Source organism: Carcharhinus amblyrhynchos, chromosome 19 (assembly GCF_965287045.1).
Source record: "Carcharhinus amblyrhynchos chromosome 19, sCarAmb.v2.hapA, whole genome shotgun sequence".
NCBI lineage: Eukaryota > Metazoa > Chordata > Chondrichthyes > Carcharhiniformes > Carcharhinidae > Carcharhinus > Carcharhinus amblyrhynchos.
The window spans coordinates 27,448,198-27,469,372 of NC_137342.1; the positions used below are offsets into that span (position 1 = coordinate 27,448,198).

The 21,175-nt window shown below is 41.6% G+C and overlaps 1 protein-coding gene across 1 annotated transcript in view; it reads right to left on the reverse strand.

Moving 5' to 3' along the window:
- Positions 1-21,175, reverse strand: part of LOC145355610 (protocadherin Fat 4-like) — a 143,787-nt gene that overhangs the window by 23,778 nt on the left and 98,834 nt on the right. The window contains exons 60-67 of the mRNA XM_080207855.1: positions 20,338-20,460; positions 19,261-19,376; positions 15,834-15,979; positions 14,857-15,042; positions 10,938-11,080; positions 9,067-9,179; positions 7,761-7,906; positions 1,572-1,752 (exon numbers count right to left, since the gene is read on the reverse strand). Of these exons, the coding sequence (XP_080063981.1) occupies positions 1,572-1,752; positions 7,761-7,906; positions 9,067-9,179; positions 10,938-11,080; positions 14,857-15,042; positions 15,834-15,979; positions 19,261-19,376; positions 20,338-20,460 (1,154 nt within the window). The remainder of the gene's footprint in view (positions 1-1,571; positions 1,753-7,760; positions 7,907-9,066; positions 9,180-10,937; positions 11,081-14,856; positions 15,043-15,833; positions 15,980-19,260; positions 19,377-20,337; positions 20,461-21,175) is intronic.

Consider the following 21,175-nt stretch of genomic DNA (forward strand, 5'->3'; position numbering starts at 1 on the left):
CTTATCAAAAACCCATCAACCCGCTTCTTAAAAATATTTAGCGAGGCAGCCTCCACCACTTCAACGGGCAGAGAATTCCAGAGATTCACCACCCTTTGAGTGAAGAAGTTCCTCCTCAACTCCGTTCTGAACCGCCCCCCCTTTATCTTGAGGCTGTGCCCCCTAGTCCTACTGTCTTTTTTGAGCGGGAAGAGTCTTTCCACCTCTATCCTATCCATCCCATTCATCATCTTATACGTCTCAATGAGATCTCCCCTCATTCTTCTAAACTCTAACGAGTACAAGCCTAGTTTATTCAGCCTCTCCTCATAGCTCAACCCCCTCAACTCCGGTATCAGCCTAGTAAACCTCCTCTGCACTCCCTCCAAGGCCAAAATATCCTTGCGCAGGTGCGGCGCCCAAAACTGCACACAGTACTCCAGCTGCGGCCTCACCAATGCCCTATACAGCTGCAGCAAGACCTCCCTACTTTTATATTCAATCCCCCTCGCTATGAAGGCCAGCATCCCATTCGCCTTCCTGACCACCTGCTGCACCTGCAGGCTGGGTTTTTGCGACTCATGCACAAGGACCCCGAGGTCCCTCTGCACCGTCGCCTGCTGCAGTTTTTCGCCACGTAAGTAATAGTCCTTCCTACCATTCTTCCTACCAAAGTGGACCACCTCACACTTGCCAACATTAAATTCCATTTGCCATTTCCTGGCCCATTCGCCCAGCCTATCTAGATCCTTCTGCAGACTCTCCACACCCTCCGCACAATTTGCCTTTCCCCCAATCTTGGTGTCATCAGCAAATTTCGACACCCTACACTCGGTTCCCTCCTCCAGATCATCTATATAAATGGTAAATAGCTGAGGCCCCAGCACCGACCCCTGGGGCACCCCACTAGTCACCAACCGCCAATCCGAATAGCACCCATTGACCCCCACTCTCTGCCTCCTATTTGACAACCAATCCTCTATCCACGCTAACACCCTACCCCCAACTCCATGTCCTCTGACCTTCTGCAGTAACCTCTTGTGAGGTACCTTATCAAACGCCTTCTGAAAATCCAGAAAGACCACATCCACCGGCTCTCCTCTATCCACCGCCCTAGACACATCCTCATAGAACTCCAGTAAATTTGTCAGACACGACTTCCCTTTAATGAAACCGTGTTGCGTCTGCCCTATCAAGCAATTCCCTTCAAGATGCCTCGCAATTTCCTCCTTAATGACGGATTCTAACATTTTACCTACCACAGACGTTAAACTAACCGGCCTGTAATTCCCCGCCTTTTGCCTGGCACCCACGTGTTTGGATCAGGCATGTGCCCAGCGAAGCACAGTAACATTCTGGCCCATTTCTTCAGTAAAGAATAGGACCAATGATCTTGTGGAAATCCTCACACACACTCTCAATGCCACTTGTTGGAAAAGTATGATATATTTCTTCCACAACCCAGGTCCCATTTTGTTCTTTACTCTCAATGCCACAGTGGTCCTTTCAGCACTCAGAAGACTTATTGCCCAATTGGCAGATAATACCGGAATTACAATTCTGATTTCAATAATTTTTGAAGTGGTACTCACATATAGAGATGCCTGGAGCACTGAGGAGGATTGTCATTAATGTCCGTAATGTGGACTGTAAGTGTGGCAGTGGAGGAATGAACTCTGTCTGAATCATAAGCTCTTATTTCCAGTATGGGACTGGTCAGTGTATTAGGGTCATCATAATCCAAGGGAGAGGCCATTTTGATTTCACCTGTGTCTGTGAACAGATTGTACAAATAGTCATCACTTTGGCTGAAGTTGAGCTTGGTTTCTCAGATAGTGTCAGAGCTGATAAGGATACAGAATATTTTTTGAAATTGTTATTGCATTTTATTCGCTGGTCAGAATTACTTATCCAGAATGTGTGCTGTCAACATCCTGTCACAAGTACTTTAATATAGAATACTACTTACATCAGGTACTTTATTATGTGATTATATTGTTGCTGTTAACAATATTGTACCTCTGCTCCTGCGCTTGAGTTTTCCACGATGGTATATTTTAGCAACTTTGGGTAGTGAAAGAGATGGTTGTGAACTTACTAAAACGAGTGCCACATTTTGTATTGTACAGCTTTTTCTTTTCACATCAGGCATTCAAACAATTGTCATTTATTCATTCATCTGTGTGCTGATGAGTAGAGGGCATGCCTGGATTAGAGGGTCTGAACCGTAAGGAGAAGCTGGACAAACTAGGGTTGTTTTCTCTGCAGCTGAGGGGAGGTGTGATAGCAGTCTGTAAAATTGTAAGAGGCATAGATCGGCTTGACAGTCAGAGCCTTTGTCCCAGAGTTGGAATGTCTAAGACTAAGGGGCATGCATTTCAGGTGAGGGGGGCGGAAATTCAGAAGAGATGTGAGAGGCAAGTTTTTACACAGAGAGTGGTCAGTGTCAGAAGTGTGCTGCTAGGGGTGATGGTGGAGGCAGATATAAAAGAGGCATTTAAGGGGCTTTTAGATAAGCAAGGAATAGACGGATATGCACCAAATGCAGACAGAAGGGATTAGTTTAATTTGGCGTCATGTTCAGCACAATATTGTGGGCTGAAGGGCCTATTCCTGTGATGCACTGTTCTATGTTCTAAAATATTTCTACAGCCCTCAAGAGCAGCGGCAGACATTTTACGATCAATAAAGAAAAAAGCTATTTGAAAAGTAATAAATACTAACACATTTTCCATCCATTTCTTCTCGGCCTGACTCAGGGGAGCTGGCAAATTAAACAGCAGGAGACATTCACAGTTGAAAGGAGTAGATTGTTGAGCTGCCGGTGTAAATGCTTACGGCAACAGATGTTAACTTTCCCTTCACTGTTGGCTTGGTAACTCCTCTGAGCCAATCCCCTTTTTGAAATTATCAGTTATCACTGAATACAGAAAGGTATTTCAATGCAATTAAGAACAGGTATTATTCTTATTGGAGCAACAACAACAACAAAGCGATGACGAGAGGATATAGCAGAGGTCGCTGTGAGGTCCACCACTGCTTTAATGTGTATTGATGGCTTGAAGGGGAGGTGATGGCGTTGTGGTATTATCATTAGACTATTAATCCAGAAACTCAGCTCATGTTCTGGGGATCTGGGTTTGAATCCTGCCACAACAGATGGTGGAATTTGAAATCAACAAAGAATATCTGAATTAAGAATCTACTGATGACCATGAGACCATCATCGATTGTCAGGAAAAGGCATCTGGTTCACTAATGTCCTTTAGGGAAGGAAATCTGCTGTCCTCACCAGGTCTGGCTTACATTTGATAGCAATGTGGTTGATTCACAACTGCTTTCAGGCAACCAGGGAGGGTAATAAATACCTTCCAGCCAAAAATGTCTATATCTTAGAATCCCTACCATGCAGGAGGAGGCCATTTGGCCCACTGAGTCTGCACTGACTGCAATTCCACACAGCCCCTATCTCCCTAGCCCACAGTCCCATGTATTTATCTTACTAATCCCCCTGACACTATGGGTCAATTTAGCATGGTCAATCAACTTAACATGCACATCTTTTGACTGTGGGACGAAACCAGAGCACTTGGAGGAAACCCATGCAGACACGGCGAGAATGTACAAACTCCACACAGATAGTGACCCAAGCCGGGTCCCTGGCGCTGTGAGGCAGCAGTGCTAACCATATATCCCATAAATTAATAAAAATAGGAAGACTTGGTGGTTGTTGCTAGCTCATTAAATTTGTCAATGAGAACAATTTGGGAGACATTGCAAATATTAGAAAGCAAATGATCCAGATGCACAGAAGTCTGGATAAACTGGAGACTGGGACAAAATTGGAATCCCTGCTTGTTGTTGGAAATTAAGAATCATGAAGCTGTGGCAGATAAATGCACAGGAATAAGTGACAGGAAGTAGCACAGGGGTGGGACCTGGGATTTTAGTGGAAAATACTTTGAAATTGTTGGCATAATGTGCAGCTCTTGTGGAAAAGGCAATATGGGTTTAGGATGTTGAATGCAATTGTTGAGGGAGTGATAATTAGGTTGTATTAATAACCATTTGAGCCTGCTGTATCGATATAAGGAGAGCTCAGGACGGTTTCACCATTATAGGAGATGTATGATGAAAAATGATTAATCTGATCAGTAGAATAATGCACATTTGCCAGTAGTAGTGATGAAGAGCACAAAGAATCATTTCAATGGAAAATGACAGGTTAAGGCTGATGTTGTATTTTGGATTTCAATGGGAATAGATCAACGGATTCTGGAATCCAGCTAAATCTAACCCATTTCTAGCATTACAGGAGATGAATTCAAAAATAGATGCATAAAAGAAATTGTTAAAATACACCTTTTACACATATCAAGTGATGAATATGTGAGATAGTATACTTATGGAGGTTCTGCAAATGGATTTCAGGGGAAGAATAGACATAGCCTTGGCCAACAAGCTATTCAAGTTATCAAAACTAATGTAGTGTAAGATGTCTGTCAACTTTGTCACTCACCCAATCAAAATAACATTATCTGATGCTATATAGTCTCATGTATCATGCACAGTGGCACATATTAAGGGTGGGAATGGCTGTGTTTATAATTAAATACGTATAGTTACATCTCTTTGATAATATTCATCTACCAATGTTTGTTTGATTGCCACAGGAAGCTGAAGAATAATTATCTGGGCTGAGATTCTCCAGTCCCACTGCTGAGAATGCAGTTCTCCATTCTCACTGGCAGCAGTAGCAGAGTATGTGAGACTGGAGAACTCAGGCCTGAGAGTCTTTATTAAACTGAACATAGGTTTCATTCTATTTCTCTTACAAATTAGCATCGTCAGTGATTAGGGATGGGAGGCACAGGTGTGGTATAAGGTGACATAGATCTAATTTCTTCTTGAAATTCTTCTTCCTCTAGGCTGATCATGTAAGATTCTTAATAAGTAAAATATTAAAAAAAGACAATTGCCAGATTTTCCAGCCCTTCCTGCCAGCCCCAGAAAAGACAATTTCCTGTGGCGGGCCACGCTAATGGCCATTGACTTTGGCGGAATCTAAAGATCCCGCCAGCAGCTGCTGGAGGGTGGGGTGGGATGTCAGAAAATCCCGGCTAATGTGAACATTTATTTAGTCTCTCTTGAGCTCTTTGCCTGAGGCTTCTGTTGTTCAGTTTGTCTTCATAGTTAATAGTTCAAAAGTGAAACATCCCTAAAGAATTTACATAAATCTTCATTAAAATCGTTTTGTAAATGTAAACTAACAAAATCTCAGATGATCTGATTGGAATGTATAGTAAAGTTTGCAATATATATTGTTTAGATGTGGGAGAACATTTCTGAGCCATAGTCTCATTCATCAAAAACAGCCCAATCCCCAAGGCTGAGGAAGTGTCATTACAATCTTGAAATGTCATCTCCGTCTCTCTCTCTCTCTCTCCAAATGTTGTCAGGTCTGCTGAACTTTTCCGATGTTTTGTGTTTGGATTTCAAAAACATCATGGTCAATTTCTATTGCATTAAGTGATTTATTCTAAAGGCAATTCCCATTAGGTTAAGCCAAATCCCCGGAATTTATATACTTATAAAACATTGAGTTTAATAAGGATTATAACAAGATGCATCAAAAAATGTAAGATATGCTGGCGAGTTGGCTGTAACCAATTACTGATCACTGCATTATTTCACATGCAAAATGAGTTACAGACAGCGGATGTGAAAAAGCCCTCAATAATTCAAAAGTGGTTTTCAAACTAAACACCAATAAAATGGTATCAAAATAATTCCTCAATGGCATGATCACTGCAAAGGGATTCAAACTTTAAAATATACTGTCCTAAATATTTCAGTTTAATGTTAGGTCAGGACAATGTAAAACAGATAGGTAAAATTACTTTATATAAAGCCTATTTATAGGGGCAAATCTTTGCATAATCAGATAACAGAATCTAATTTCAACCGCCGACCCTTCAAAATCAACCACTTTATAAAGTTGATTTGGACTGTACTTTAAAAAGGTGCAGTAGAGTTCCATGTCTGTTGTGTTAATCTACATTTCCATAAGAAACTTGTAACAAATAACAAAGGCTCAAATTTAAGTGAAAATAACCATGAGGCTATCGGCACTCACCACAGTTAAAAAGTAACTCAAACAGCAATTTCTGATGTTCACACTTTTACAGTTATCTGTGGAAATTAGGAAGCTCTGCCAGAGGTGCTCTGTTACTCCAAAAGCTGCATTATTGTGGTATCTTGCCAACAGGCTTGGCGTCAAGACACACAGAACGGTGTGAATGCATTGTACTTTCATGATAAACATCCAAAAACACACCCCCAAAAGAGTTAGGTTTTGTCCTTTCAAGTGGTGAGTGAGTTGTTAATGGTGTGATAATCTTAATTACTGCCAAACCACATCATTGACCTTGAAAAATCATTTTTATAATTATGGAGTTTCATTCTTTCAAATTTTAATTATTGTTGGAGATGTTCATAGGTGTATTTTTTTAACATTTTTGTTCTGTCTCTCGTGTCTCTCTCTGTCAGTCTCATTTTTTTGTTCTTTCTGTACATGATGTTGCATTGACTTGACCATTCTAACTTATACTTTCCAATTCAAACTGGTTGGCTCAATTTTAACTCTATGCAAGTGCTGGATTTTGAATGAGTTAAAATCAGACCATGGGCCGAATTCTCCGACCTTGCTAGCAGCTGGGATTTTCCCCTCCCATTGCAGTGAACGAAGGTTTGGCTGAGCATCAAACTCTCTGCTCTCATTCACAGCTGGGATTCTCCCCTTCTGTTGCAGTGAATGAAGGTTTGGCTGAGCGCCAAATTCTCTGTCCTCACTGACAGCACCAGTGGGGTGTGAATGGCCAGGAAGTCCTGGCTCATGTATCACAGCAATGATGCTCCAGTGTAACTGGTTAAAGAGACATTACATTGCTTACATCTCTAGTAGAGGTCCCTGCAATGAAATGGATTTCTAAGCACTCCAATTTCCAGTGCAAAAACCTAGAGAAGGTTTGTAAATGAATATGAGATTAATGAACAGCTCATGCCAATCTTTTGCTGACTGTAAAATCTGGACCCTTGAAGCACAAAGTTATATTATACGTGATCAAACACAACAATTGTGGCCCACTCAAATTCATACAATTTATCATTAATATATTACTGGAGAATCAGGGTGCATCACCAGTATTACCGTTACAGGAAATTCCTGGCTTTTATTTTCTGAGATGGTCATAAACAATATTGGATTGGCAGCACAGTGGTTAGCACTGCTGCCTCATAGCGCCAGAGATCTAGGTTTGATTCTGGTCTTGGCTGACTGTCTGAGAGTGTTTCTTCTAGTTTCCTCCCACAGTTCAAAGATGTGCAGGTTAGGTGGATTGAACTTGATAAAAAATACTCTTCAGTGTTCCAAGATGTGTAGGTTAGGTGGGAGTAGACATTAGTCAGTGCAGACTCGATGGGCTGAATGGTCTCCTTCTGCACTGTAGGGATTCTGTGAGGGATTTTCTTTTAAGTTTAGTTCTGATGGCCATTCAAACCATTTTTTCATTCTCTCTCTCTAAAGTCTGCTGGATATATCTAATATTTCTTGCTTTTAACTTCATGAATTATGAATGAAAAATTCTTCTTAATGTTTATTAAGCTTCTATTATACATTGTTCAAATGCAGAGTGGTGCGTTTATGGTCTAGTCATAAGTTTTTGTACAAAAATCATGGTGTCCAAACATCAAGCATTTAAAACAGCTGTGTGTCATCTTACCTTCTTCAATCGAAAAGCCAGTATAAATCTTCACAAACTCATAATAAATGACATCATCCACATCCTTGTCGGTGGCATTAACTTTTATTAGTAACGTTCCCCTGGGCAGGCTTTCATTAATAGTTAATGGATTCGGTGATATTGCCCTTGAAAGACACATACATGGTTTAACCATTCTTTGCATGGGATTACACAGTTAAACTGATCTTTCTCTTCACCCTAGCTGTAACTGTAACACTACATTCTGCACCCTTTCCTTTCCTTCTCCCCTTTGTGAATTGTATGTTTTGCCTGTATAACATGCAAGAAACAATACTTTTCACTGTATCCTGGTACATGTGAAAATAATAAATCAAATTAAACTAAACGTTAATCTTAGGTCAAATTCTCTTCCTTAAGCACTCTCTGAGACAATGCTGTTGGAAAAGCCAAAGTAAAGAAAGCATCCCAGGTAAATGGGATTTCTCCAATTATAATGAACATACCCTGGTGTATCGCTGATGTGTTTCACATTTCATTTTCTGAAGGATGTTTAAGCTTGCCTGAAGGCAGTAATAAAATCAAATATGTAGTCTCTTAATGAGATTAGCCAAAGTTATTCGATAAATTGGACCGCAGACATGTCACCAAAATAAGAACGTGAAAAATGATGTAATGCTGATTACATAAAGGATAAAAATTATTCAGTAGAAAATATAGTTTGAAAGTAAATGGCATCAATGGCAGCAGTTCAAAGCATTCACTCATGACAAAATAGATATGAAGGAATTAAACTAAGCTGGTGAGCTGCAAATGTTGTGCTTCAGTGTTTGTCTATTTCTGGCTTTCTTTCTGTTTGGCTGTTTCTTGACTCGGAGAGAGTCTAAAACAAGGGCATCATTAAGGGGTGGCACAGTAGTTAGTACTAATGCCTCACAGTGCCAGGTTCAATTCCAGCGTCAGGTGACTGTCTTGTGTGGCGTTTACACATTCTCCCTGTGTCTGCTTGGGTTTCCTCCCACACTCCAAAGATGTGCAGGTTAGGTTGATTGGCCATGCTAAATTGCTCCTTAGTGTCAGGGGATGAGGAGGGTGAATATGTGGGATTATGGGGATAGGGCCAGGGTTGTTGTGCAGGCTTGATGGGCCGAATGACCTCCTGCTCTGAAGGGATTCTATTCTATGATTCTATGATAATCAGAAAGATAGACTATGTTTCTACAAGTAATTATTTGCGTATAACGTCCTTACAGCAGTTTAAAAATATGGAGACAATCTACAACTGCAAATTCATTAATGCCAATTAGGCAAAATCAAAACTGCTCACATGAACTGTGGTGATTCATCATTGAGATTTTCAAGATTAATCACAATGGAGCCAGTGCAGGACTTCGGGCTGCTCTTCCCAGTTTCAGCTACGACTACTTTCATCTGAAATCTCTATTGGAAAAGATAGTGAAACATTAATCTTGCTATCATTTTCCATATCCAAGCGCAATTTAACAAAGAACAGCAGAGGTTATAATTGCAACTGAAAACCCAACAATAAAAACTTGCATTGATAATAGCACCTATATGATGGGGGTGGCACAGTAGTAAACACTGCTGCCTCACAGTGCCCGGGACGTGGGTTGGATTCCCGGCTCGGGTCACTGTCCATGTGGAGTTTACATGTTCTCCCCTTGTCTGCGTGCATTTCCTCCGGGCACTCTCACATTCTGAAAGGCGTATTGTGTAGGTGCATTGATCCGAACTGGCGCCGGAATGTGGCAACTCGGGAAGTTTCACATAACTTCATTGCAGTGTTAATGTAAGCCTACTTGTGACTAATAAATAAACTTTAACTTATAATAAAATCTCTTGAGGCTCTTCACAGGAGAATGAACTGAAAACTCTATAGCCGTGTATCTAGACTGCTGGGACTTCTGACTGTAATTTAAAAAAAAATTCATTCATGGGACACGGACGTCGCTGGCTAGCTAGCATTTATTGTCCATCCACAGTTGACCTTGAACTGAGTGGCTTGCTAGGCCATTTCAAAGGGCAGTTGAGAGTTAACCACATTGCTGTGGCTCTGCTGTCACATTTAGGCCAGACCAGATAAGGACAGCAGATTTCCCTCACTGAAGCAACATTAGTGAGCCAGATGGTTTTTCCCGACAATTGACAACGGTTTCATGGTCCTTCTTATATGGCCATACGGGCCATCTAGAATGGCGATTTGTAAAGCACTCTGGGACAATTGGGCAAGAACTAAAACAACAGGCTGCAGTTTAAAAGACACGGACAAACAGGCTGTAACCCAGACAAGTGAATAAACAGGATATGGGTCATCTCCAGGATCAAAGAGAATTTATGGTCACACTGGCACCATGACCCCTTATTTAGGAGGGAGCTATGTGACCTATGTGCCTCCAGCACCTACAGACATGGACGTTGGGAGCACTCCCAGAGATTGGTGTGGTAGCACCTGATTGGACTCTTATCGATCAGGGGGATCAAGTCCTGATCGATTGATTGGCAATGGCCAAAAGGGGTATGAAACCCAACGGGGTTTAAAGGGTGCTGCGCAACCAGGAATCTCTCTCTCTCTTTCTGACCCCACCAGTGAGCTACAACAATGGTGAACATCGCCAGCGACGACCAGCACAAGGGGAGCCACCACACCTGAGAAGGAAGGAAGACCACAGCCAGAGTGGCAGACCAGACCACACAGAGGACTACTGAGACCGATGCACAGATAAAGGCTAGTATCTGCTTGGGTACTTGCCAGTCACTCATAGTTAAGTCAAGGTCTTGTATTGTACTTGAATTCTAGTATTTCCTGTAAGATAGCTAATTGTTGGTCGGGTGGGTGATTATTGATTGTGTGGGTTTAAATAAATATTGGTTGTACTAACAACACGTTTACTTGTAGTTATTTGTCCACCGTATAAGGATTAAAACAGACTGTGTGGCAGGCAACACTTAATTCCAGATGTTTTTAATTGAAATCAAATTCCACCACCTGCCGCGTCCCAGAACATGAGCCAAGTTTGTGAATTAATAGCAATAATCCCACTAGACCATCGTCTCCCCTCAAATACTCCCCTCAATATTCTGGCAATAAAGCAAACTAAAGCTAAACTATCACAGAACCATTGTGAGAATACACAGGATAATTGCAAGCCAGTAAACAGTTAAATTCTCGTCATTTACCGTCAATCCATCTTCATAATCTAAAGGTGATACGGAACTTCTTGAAATCAGTCCACTGTTGGAATCCAGTGTGAAGAACTGAGTAGTTCCTGTGGTTTGATCGGTAATACTGTACTGGGATGTGAAATTAGATAATAAATGAACTGAGGGACATAATGATTCTGAATGTAAGCTGACTTTGAGTCAGATGTTAATTTTCAAGACAGTTTACAATTTACTGATATACTCTTCAATAAACTATCTGAATCTCCTGACTATGTGAATTCTTCAGAATGTACACGATTATCAATTCTAATACCAGTAAATCTCCCATCTCCATGTCACAGACAATCAGAGGATATCATTTTTAGCTCTTGTCGGTGGCTAAAACTCGCTATAATGTTATAAAATATGTATCTCATCACGGTAAATTTGGAACATTTTAAAAATTGGGCAAAGACTTTAAAATTATTGAAGGCATGACTGGCTAGAGCTCAGGCAAAAACAAACTTTCTGACATCGAGGAGCTGTCACCTGTGGACTGGATGAGCTGCAGAAGACCAACTTTGGTAGGCAAGGGAATTAAGGGTTATGGGGAGAAAGCGGGAAAGTGGAACTGAGCCACTTCAGATCAGCCATGATCTTATTGAATGGCGGGGCAGGCTCGAAGGGCTAGATGGCCTACTCCTGCTCCTATTTCTGATGTTCTTATGTTCTATTCCATGGCAGGATCATGTCAAGATCCCAACATCACTTTGTATGAGTTTGCTACTGTGCCCATCCCTGAACCCGCCTACTTCCTCCAGCCTGGGAAAAATCTGTCCTAGTTTTCCAAAGACAGGTTAACTCACCATTCAATGGAAGGCAGGAACAGAATAGATATTCCCATTTTACCATATGACCAGTAACAGGGGTGATTGAATTGGTTTCAATGGGTGGGTTGGGACAATTGTGACAATCCAAAATGATTCTCAAGGGCTCTAATACATTCCAGTTGTTTTGAATCAAGGATTTTAAAAAGTTTCTCAAAACTTGACCTTCTGAAAATTACATTTACGTCTTAATTTGCTTGGTGAAATCAACTATTCCTAAGATTATGTTAGCACACAAATGTAATATTTAATACTAATAATATCTGTAGTGTTTGCGCACTAATGTTATATTTAATACTAATAATATCTGTAATGTTAGCACACTACTGTAATATTTAATACTGGTAATATCTGTCATATTAATACACTAATATTTAATACAGGCAACATCTATAGAGTTTTTTATTTTTATAAAGTGTCAGTTGTTTATATTTTCCTCTCAACATCCTACTCTTCTGCTTTCTTTGTGCTCTTGGCATAAGTTCCAAGCAAATGTACGTTCACGTGCTCTGAGAATTACTTTGTATGCTGCATATATGTTAGCCAATTCAGAGTAACCTGGTTAACAGTCCGTTTCATTTGTAACAAGTAGCAATGAAATTAACTTCACATAATCTGGAAGCATAAGTGGCATTTTTATTGAACCTTTAACACAGCAAAATGTGGTAAGGTGCTTCGCTATGGTGTCATGTGGCAAAAAAATTATAACAAACTGATAGAGCAGGCTGTAAGCAAAAACTGAGTCAAAGAATTGACTTTAAGGTGAGCTTCAAAGGAAGAAAGATGGGGAGATCCAGGGAAAGACAAGTACATTTAGAATATTGGGCCCATGGAGACAATACACCAACAGAGTATACAGACATGTTCCTGCTTAAAACTGGACTGAATTAATTAATCACCAGCAAATAAGCAGTATTTCTTTATAATAACTTAATCTATATTTTCTTTTTGACCAAGTAAGAATGTTCTGAGTTTACTTACACTAATAGAATCATTGGAATCTGGATCAGCTGCAAGGATTTGATAAACTGACACAGAGGTCGGAAGATTCTCAGGAATAACAAGAGAAACACCTGCTTGGAAAAAAATAATCCATCAGGCAATCCTAGCATGGAAAACACACACACTCTCTCTCTCTCTCTCCGTGGTAACATATTGAATTTTAAATAAGACCATGCTGGCATTTCATCCCATTCTCTCTTCACTAAACTGTCTCTCCTTTAATAATGAACCTTCTGAAATAATGAAAGGAAGTTTCCTACGTGACTTAATGAATCACATAAATGATCTGTACCAGTACCAGCCGCAGATCAACAGTATTTAAATCCTGCGTGTGGCCATCTGCTTTTGAGTAAATAATCGATATTTAGCTATTGATGTTTATTTATGAAACTTGAACCCTTAAGCATACAGGTTAGGATTCTCTGACCTCCCCGCTGTGTGTTTCCCAGCGGCGGGATATAGCCCGCCACTGGCCGACAATGGGATCTTCTGCTCCAACCATCATACATGGGATTTCCCATTGAATTCACCTCATGTTGCCAGGAACCACGAGGCGGGAGTGTGCCACCAGTGGGAGCAGAAGATCCAGCCAATGTGAATAACCGGAAGATCTTGCCCTGCACAAACCTGCATGAAGCAATGAATCTCATGTTGGCAAAGTTGGAATTTCCTGTGTTGGATTCACGTCAACTTTTCAGCAAAATAACAGGCAAGGAAAATTTCACGCCCTGCGCTTATCCAAAAATCTCAAAATAGGAATGTGCTATTACACAAACCTCACATAAAATCAGCTGACTTGTAAACAAACACAGGCCAAAGAAAACTGACAGTGCGATGAGAATCACATTAGCATTAAATGCTGTACCAAAGGTGTTTCAGGGGTGGCTGCACAGAAAACAGATGTTGAGTCAGGAGAAGCAGGACTAGATTAGGAGAGGTACCAAAAACTTGTCAGAAGTGCCAATTATGAAGGAAGTTTTTTTTTTAAGGATTGGACAGTGGTTGCAAAGTTTTAAGGAGTGTGCTCTGGAGAACAGGAGCAAGATTGCTGAAGTCTCAGCCTGACAATGATGGGTTGAAGGAAAGAATGGATGCCAAACAGGCCCCTGCTCAAGGAAGTGGATAGTCTGAAGCTTTTTCCTAGGCTGGTTGAATCAATTACTAGGGGACATAAGTATAAGGTGCGAAGGACAAGGTTTAAAGAGGATATACGAGGCAAGTTTTTTTTTACACAGAGGGTGGTGGGTGCCTGGAACTCGTTGCCGGGGGAGGTAGTGGAAACAGATATGGTAGTGACTTTAAAGGGCCGTCTTGACAAATCATGAATAGGATGGGAGTAGAGGGATATGGCCCCCAGAAGGCTTGGGTATTTTAGTTCAGTGGGGCAGCATGGTCAGTGCAGGCTTGGAGGGCTGAAGGGTCTGTTCTTGTGCTGTAATTTTCTTTGTTCTTTAAAGTAAGGGCCCTAGGAAAATATAGGGTTGGAGATGGCAGAATGGGGCAAAGGCAGAAAAGAGTTAAAGGTGACAATGATGGGATAGAGGGGGTGAATGTAGTTCAGGGAAGGCTGGGTGAACAGGATAGAGTTTGGACATATCGGGAAATAATGGGGAATTGAGATTTGGTTTGCTACAAAGACAGGAGCCTGGTGATATCCTGGAGTAAAGGCAGTCTGACAGAGGGTAGCAACGCTAAAATGTGCTTGATGTATCACACAATTCATAAATTGAAATGACACAGTGCAACCAGAAAAAAATCTCAATTTTAAGCTGTATTAAGATTTCAAACTTCTATTAATCAAAAGTAAATCCACTTATTCCTTCCTTGAGGAAAACCTCTTCCTCTAATAATTTGATTTCCATTTATAATCCCATTAGAATTCAATCCAATCGTCTGAAATGAAAACACAATCTCCTTCTGTCCTGTAAAATTCTGCGCTGGCTTCTTTTCCCATATTGGAGTCTGCGGGTGGAATGCTGACCCAGAAAATCCACATCTCCTTTTTTGGACTACTTGCTGAAATTCAGAACATTTTACTGACAAATGACCTTCTACAAAGTCCGTACCTGCTCCCACAGTGAATGCTGGATCACAGACCGGTGCTTCATCCACATTATCCACAGACACTGTCAGGGTGTAAGTGGATGAATGTGTCCGATTATTATCATAGGCTCTGATGGATAATAAATGGACTTTTGCAACATCAGGGCTGTCGAAGTCCAGTCGCTTCTGCAGAGTGATATCACCCGAGTCTGACAAAAGAAACGTTAGACTAGTTGAAACTCAAGCTGTTAATCTTACAATAACTGAGATAGAACTAGGTGGACCATACGTCATGTAAACTGCACTCCAGTGTTGACCAATTGACCATCGGTCTTTAAAGGTCTCTCAGGGTGCAATTTGACTTTTATTTTTAAATGTTTTTATTTTTGTGGGGCAGGCAACCCATCTGGGCACAGCAAGATCCCACAAATACATAACAGCCAGATGTTACCTGTTCCAATGACGCCGCTTGAAGGATAAATATTGACCAAGACACAAGGATATTTTCCCTACTTTTCTTCAAATTAATATAGGGAATGTTTTTACTCCACTCAAGGGGCTAGCTCCCTAGCTTTGTAATTACATGACATGGTTCCCAGAGGTAGGGGAGTCTAAAACTAGAGGGCATAGGTTTAAGGTGAGAGGAGAGAGATACAAAAGTGTCCAGAGGGGCAATCTTTTCACAGAGGGTGGTGAATATCTGGAACAAGCTGCCAGAGGCAGTAATAGAGGCGGGTACAATTTTGTCTCTTAAAAAGCATTTACACAGTTACATGAGTGAGATGGTTTTCGAGGGACACGGGCCAAGTGCGGGCAATTGGGATTAGCTTAGTTGTTTCTTAAAAAAAAAGGGTGGCATAGACAAGTTGGGCTGAAGGGCTTGGTTTCCATGCTGTAAACCTCAATGACTCCTCTATGACCTTGTGGAGAAACATCGTCACTTATTCTGTGATCTACCCATTGATGCACAAGTTTCCGCCGTTAGCTCTAACAGACTTACCAACATCCAAGGAGAAAAGGTCCTGAGACTCAATAAACTCATAGAAAACTTTATCATTCTCATCGAGGTCAGCAGCTTCCACCTTCACCAGCAGAGTGCCAATAATTACTTCCTCTTGAGCATGAATTGTATCCGAGGGGATTGCACTGTGCAGAGAAAATGTTTCAAGCACGCCATTAGTACTTTGTACAGATGGAAGTAAACCCTCATCAAGTGCATTGCTGATTTATTATGTCCATTTTTCTTTAGTCATTTCTGCCCACTGTAGATTTGATAGCGATACACGGTGATTCAAGAAAACATAGAACAGTTTCCATAGCACACGCCTAATAGAATTCTGGTATCAGGTGCCCTGAAGCAGTCTTAGTAAAATTTATGAGAGTAATTTTGCGTGATTCACTGGGCCAGATTTTTGTCTCCCATTGGAGGTGGAAAATTACATCATGAAATGCTAAACTTGTGTTTTTTTGGCTGAAATATTTTTGTCTGGTCTTCATGCAGCTCGGGGAATGTAAAAGGCACAATGGAAAATTACATTTCTTCCTGTACACAATCTGGCTGTGCTGGTCTGGGCTGTGGAACCCTAAAGATAAATGCGCCTGCGTAGAGAGTTTGTGACCATTGGGAGAAATCTGCTGGAGAGCCAGAAACATTCTGAAAGATAAGTATTAAATGTTATATTACAATGTAGATGTGTTTTTAATGCAATGATTGATCACAGGGATCCTTGTTGCAAAGGTGAGTTGTTTATTACATTGCCATTATGTTTTTTGCTGTGATTTAAATCAACTGTCAACTCTTGCTCTTTAAAAGAAAAACCTGATTTTAAAAGTTGAAGAAACTCTCTGCACCTGTTCCCCTCCATCGGTTGACAGGCACACTGCTTAGAAATGGAAATTGGACACCATTCTGTTTTGTCAGTGTCAGGTAAATTAGCTAGAAGCATTTGCTATGACAGCTGTAGCTATTATGAATGCTTGCTGGGATTTCAAAAACTGTTTTGGCTCCTGCTCAGCAGGCAGTCTATTGATCCAAGAATTATTAGAACTTTTAAAAGTCTTCAGGAGCAGAAAATGCTTTTGTGTGTTCTCATTTGTTTAAAACATAGTAGGCACTTCTACATACTGCATTATTTTTATCCTTTCCAGTATCAATTACAGTGCTTGAATCAAGGGTTTATTAGATTGTTAGGGGTTTTTTTTCCATTACTACTGCATGGGTCCTCAGGAATGTAAATACTGCATTCAATTCTGGAGGATACATGAGTGGCATGGAGGATACATATGTGTGGGTGAGGGAACTTGGTGAGTGTAAGAGGAGCTTGAGGTGGCATGTTTTTTATTCATTCAAGGGCCAACTGCATTGTTACACGGCCAGCATTGATTGACCATCCCTAGTTGCCTGAGGGCAGTTGACAGTCAACTGCATTGCTATGGCTCTGGAGTTGCATGTAGGCCAGACCAGGTAAGGATGGCAGATTTCCTTCTCTAAAGGATCTTGTGGACCAGGTGGGGTTTTCCAACAATCATCAATGGTTTCATGGTCATCAGTGGATTCTTAATTTCAGATTTTTTTTATATTGTATTCAAATTCCATCCTCTGGTGTGGCAGGATTTGAACCTGGGTCTCCAGAACATTAGCCAAGTTTCTAAATTAATAGTCTGACAGTAATGCCAGTGGGCCATCATCTCCCAACAAATGAGGGGGCATTGCATGGGTGATCTGAATGGGCATGATATGGTATAGGGGTGGTTGGGTGGGGGTAAGGGTGAGATTTAGGGGGCCTTTAAAAAATGTTGGGAGCTGAGCTGCTATGTTGGAGAACTAAGACAAGCCTTCTAACAGATCTGCCTTCGCACTCACACTCCTCACAAACTTCAACGCATCTTGCAAAATGCATGAGAACCCGATCCCTGCGTGCAAAGACAGAAATCCAGGTAAGAAACACAAAGGGGTCATACATGCATTCCCGAAGGAACAAAGGTAGGCTTTGTGTTTTTGTTATCCCAAACAGCTAGGAAGATCCGTCCTTTCATCTCTAATTTAAACCAGCAGCAATATAGCTGTGGAATGATAATAACTAATCATTGCAACATAGAACAAATTCTTTCAATCTTTTTAATTTTAACAAGAACTGACAGGATAGTAAACATTCTTCCAACATAACAACTTAACGACCATCAAGCTCTCTTCATCCTTGCCATGGACTGCCACAGTAATAAACAGTTACACTCGGGACTACTGACTCCAGCCACCTTCAGCCTTAGTTCTCTTCGCCCTTGCCTTGGACTGCTATCATAGAATCATAGAACCCCTATAGTGCAGAAGGAGGCCATTTGGGCCATTGAATCTGTACCGATAACAATCCCACCATTCCTGCAACCTGGCGTATTTACTCCACTAATCCCCCTAACACTGTAGCAAGACCAAGCCATCGAATCCGCACATTAGAGTGTGGGTGGAAACCAGAGCACTGAACTAGCCACAGCACTTTACAGTTATGCTCGGGACTGTTATCTCCTGTCACACTCAACTGCCTTCAGGCTTTGCCCCGCAGTTTAATCATCCTTTTGCTCCACCTGTTTCCACAGAGCAAGTTAATAAGTGAATATCTTCAAATCAGTCTCTTCTGAACCTGACTTCTCTTCTCAATAAACTGTTCTATTTATAAAGCCACAGAGACTTCCAGGTGTAGACATCACCAGAACACATGTTTAAGGACTGTGCCCATTTGTGTCTCATGCCTTAGAAGCCCACGCAAATTAAACCACTTGTGGGGTGTCATGATTACTAATGAATAACTTTGTTACTTGTGAAATGGCTGGCAATCATTGCCATTACTGATTGGCATTTGATAAAGTTGTAGGAACTTGATTGCCTGAAAGGTGGTAGGATCAGTAATCTCACCACATTTAAAAAAAAACTTGGATGTTACTTAGAATCATACAGTGCAAAAGAGGCCCTTCGGCCCATCGAGGCTGCACTGTCACGTGAAAAACACCCGACCTTCCACCCAATCCTATTTACCAGCACTTGGCCTATACCCTTGAAGAACTGTGACCTGCAGGGATCTATGATTGACTTTGCAAAGAAAAATGGGATTAGTCTGGGTAGTTCTGTGCACAGAAAGATGGGTCAAATGGCCATTGTTGTAAATTTGCTATGATTTGTATTGCAAACAGTTGATCTTCAGTGAAATTCAGTCCTGAATCTCATGGTATTCTGAGTATTGACATTGCATTGCTTTGTTCAATACTTTGCCTTAGTTTTTCAATGCAAAATTGTTCAGTACCTGTTAGCACAATGTTGCTTCCTATACTTTGACATACAAAAAATGCAACATACTCTAGTGTTACTGCCTGTGCAGTTATTTCTGTTAGCTGGTGATCTGAAGTAGGCAACAAGAAGATTAAGTGGCTTTACTTACTTAAATATGGGTGCTTCATCATTCAGGTCATTAACTGTTATAGTCAGTGTTCCTTCGCACGAGTGCTGTGGAGCTGGAATTCCTTGATCATTTACCACAATCTTTAACGTGAAAAGCTGTACAAGTCAATCGTAAACAATCAGCAATGCATTAATTTTTTACTTTTTGTTTTATCTGTTCAATCAGTGAAATATCTTTTAAATTTATAGGAAGTCAAATGTAGTTTCCTTGTTTGGATATGGATCAATTCTGTCCTTTGTGTTTAGCGTTAAGCATTTTCTAGTTCAGATATCCTGCTTCTAGAATCCTACCTATTCCAAGAGCCTTTGTCACAAAATGTGCACAACACCAAATTAGCTCTCTCAACTTATCATCCGTGGGAGCCAAATGTCACCTGCTTTGGGGAAGGCCTGGATGATAAATGCCAGTCCAGAATTTAAATGGCCAGCCGTGGGCCTTCTCTGGCATCAAGAACCAGATGCCAGCAGCTGTTCATTGCAAGCAGTGCCAGCAAAGGTGTGATGGTAATGAACCTACCAGAGGTCAGTGACGGGCACAGGCCACAGGTGTGAGAAGGTGGTCAAGGCATGGGAGCCGCTTTTGGAGGGCCCAGCACTGCCCAATGCTTGGTCACTGAGTATCCGATAACGAGGAAGCTCCCCCATCCCCACTACGATGGATTGTTACTGGTGTTCTTTGCATGGCCACTGCCCCATCCATCACTAGTAAATACCTTGCCAATAAATGTCTTGTTTGTTTGGACATTTGTGGTCTACAAGCCTATCCTTTAAAAATACCAAACTCACCATGACAGAGGGCACACAATTCTACCCAAGTAGTATTAAATCAATTGTTGAATAAAAATGTAGGCAGTTCTGGTTGGGTCTGTGCAGTTCTGTGGGTAAATTGCTAAATCTGAACAAGTGAATGAACTCATTCCTGTACGTGCAGTTCAGATTTGACAAATGTGCAAAAATTCAGAACTCTGTATAAATCATTTTGGGAGCATTGTCTCAATTTGGTAAATGACAATATCAATAAATAAAGTCATTAGCACTTGATTAATACTTATCTTACATGATATGTGTTGTCATAATCGATTACTGTTGTAGAATTCCGGAAAACAATTCCCGTGACAGGATCAATGTTGAACAAGTTCCCAAATGTAACTGGATCGGATTCCTGTGACACAATACTGAACTAATACAAAAACAAAAATAAATTCTCATTTATTGTACTTCAGTAGAAATAGTGGGGGTGATTCTCCCAAAAACACTGAATTGGTGGGAAAACTATTCTTAATCCCGACTGTTCTGTCAGTTCAGCTTCTCACCTGAATCTCCGCATTCCGTACACTGTAGAGGTCCCAGTCATGAATATCATTAAAACCCGGGGGGGGGGGCGTGGTAGCTACGTCCGCCGGAGTCTGTCAGTTCTGGAACTCTGCGCATGCGCAGTGGCCCCAAACTGTCAAACTCCCATTTGCTAGCCAGCCCAGGACCACCACAGTGTTCCCCACCAGCACCCCACCATGGCCCGATCACAGGCTCCACAACAATTCTCTGAACCCCCTCGTCCCGGAGTGCCCCGATGCACAGCACAGCCCACCCCAATCACTGCCGTCCCTTCATCCCAGGCCGATCCTGTCTGCAGAGTGACAGCGGGACTCCCCGTCCCCTCCGATCACCCCTAGGCCCGGCCCACAATAGGCCTAGCCCCCATGGCACTGCCTGATGGGCAGTGCTAAGATGCCCCCTGGGCATTGGCACTTTGCATCTTGGGCAGTGCCAGGGGACACAGGCTGGCACTGTCAGCGTGCCCATGCCAGGGGAGCACCACCCGCCCCCCCCCCCCCCCACCCCAGCCCCTCGAGGGCCCCGATTGCCTTCATTCCAGCGAGGGAAAGAGGAATAGG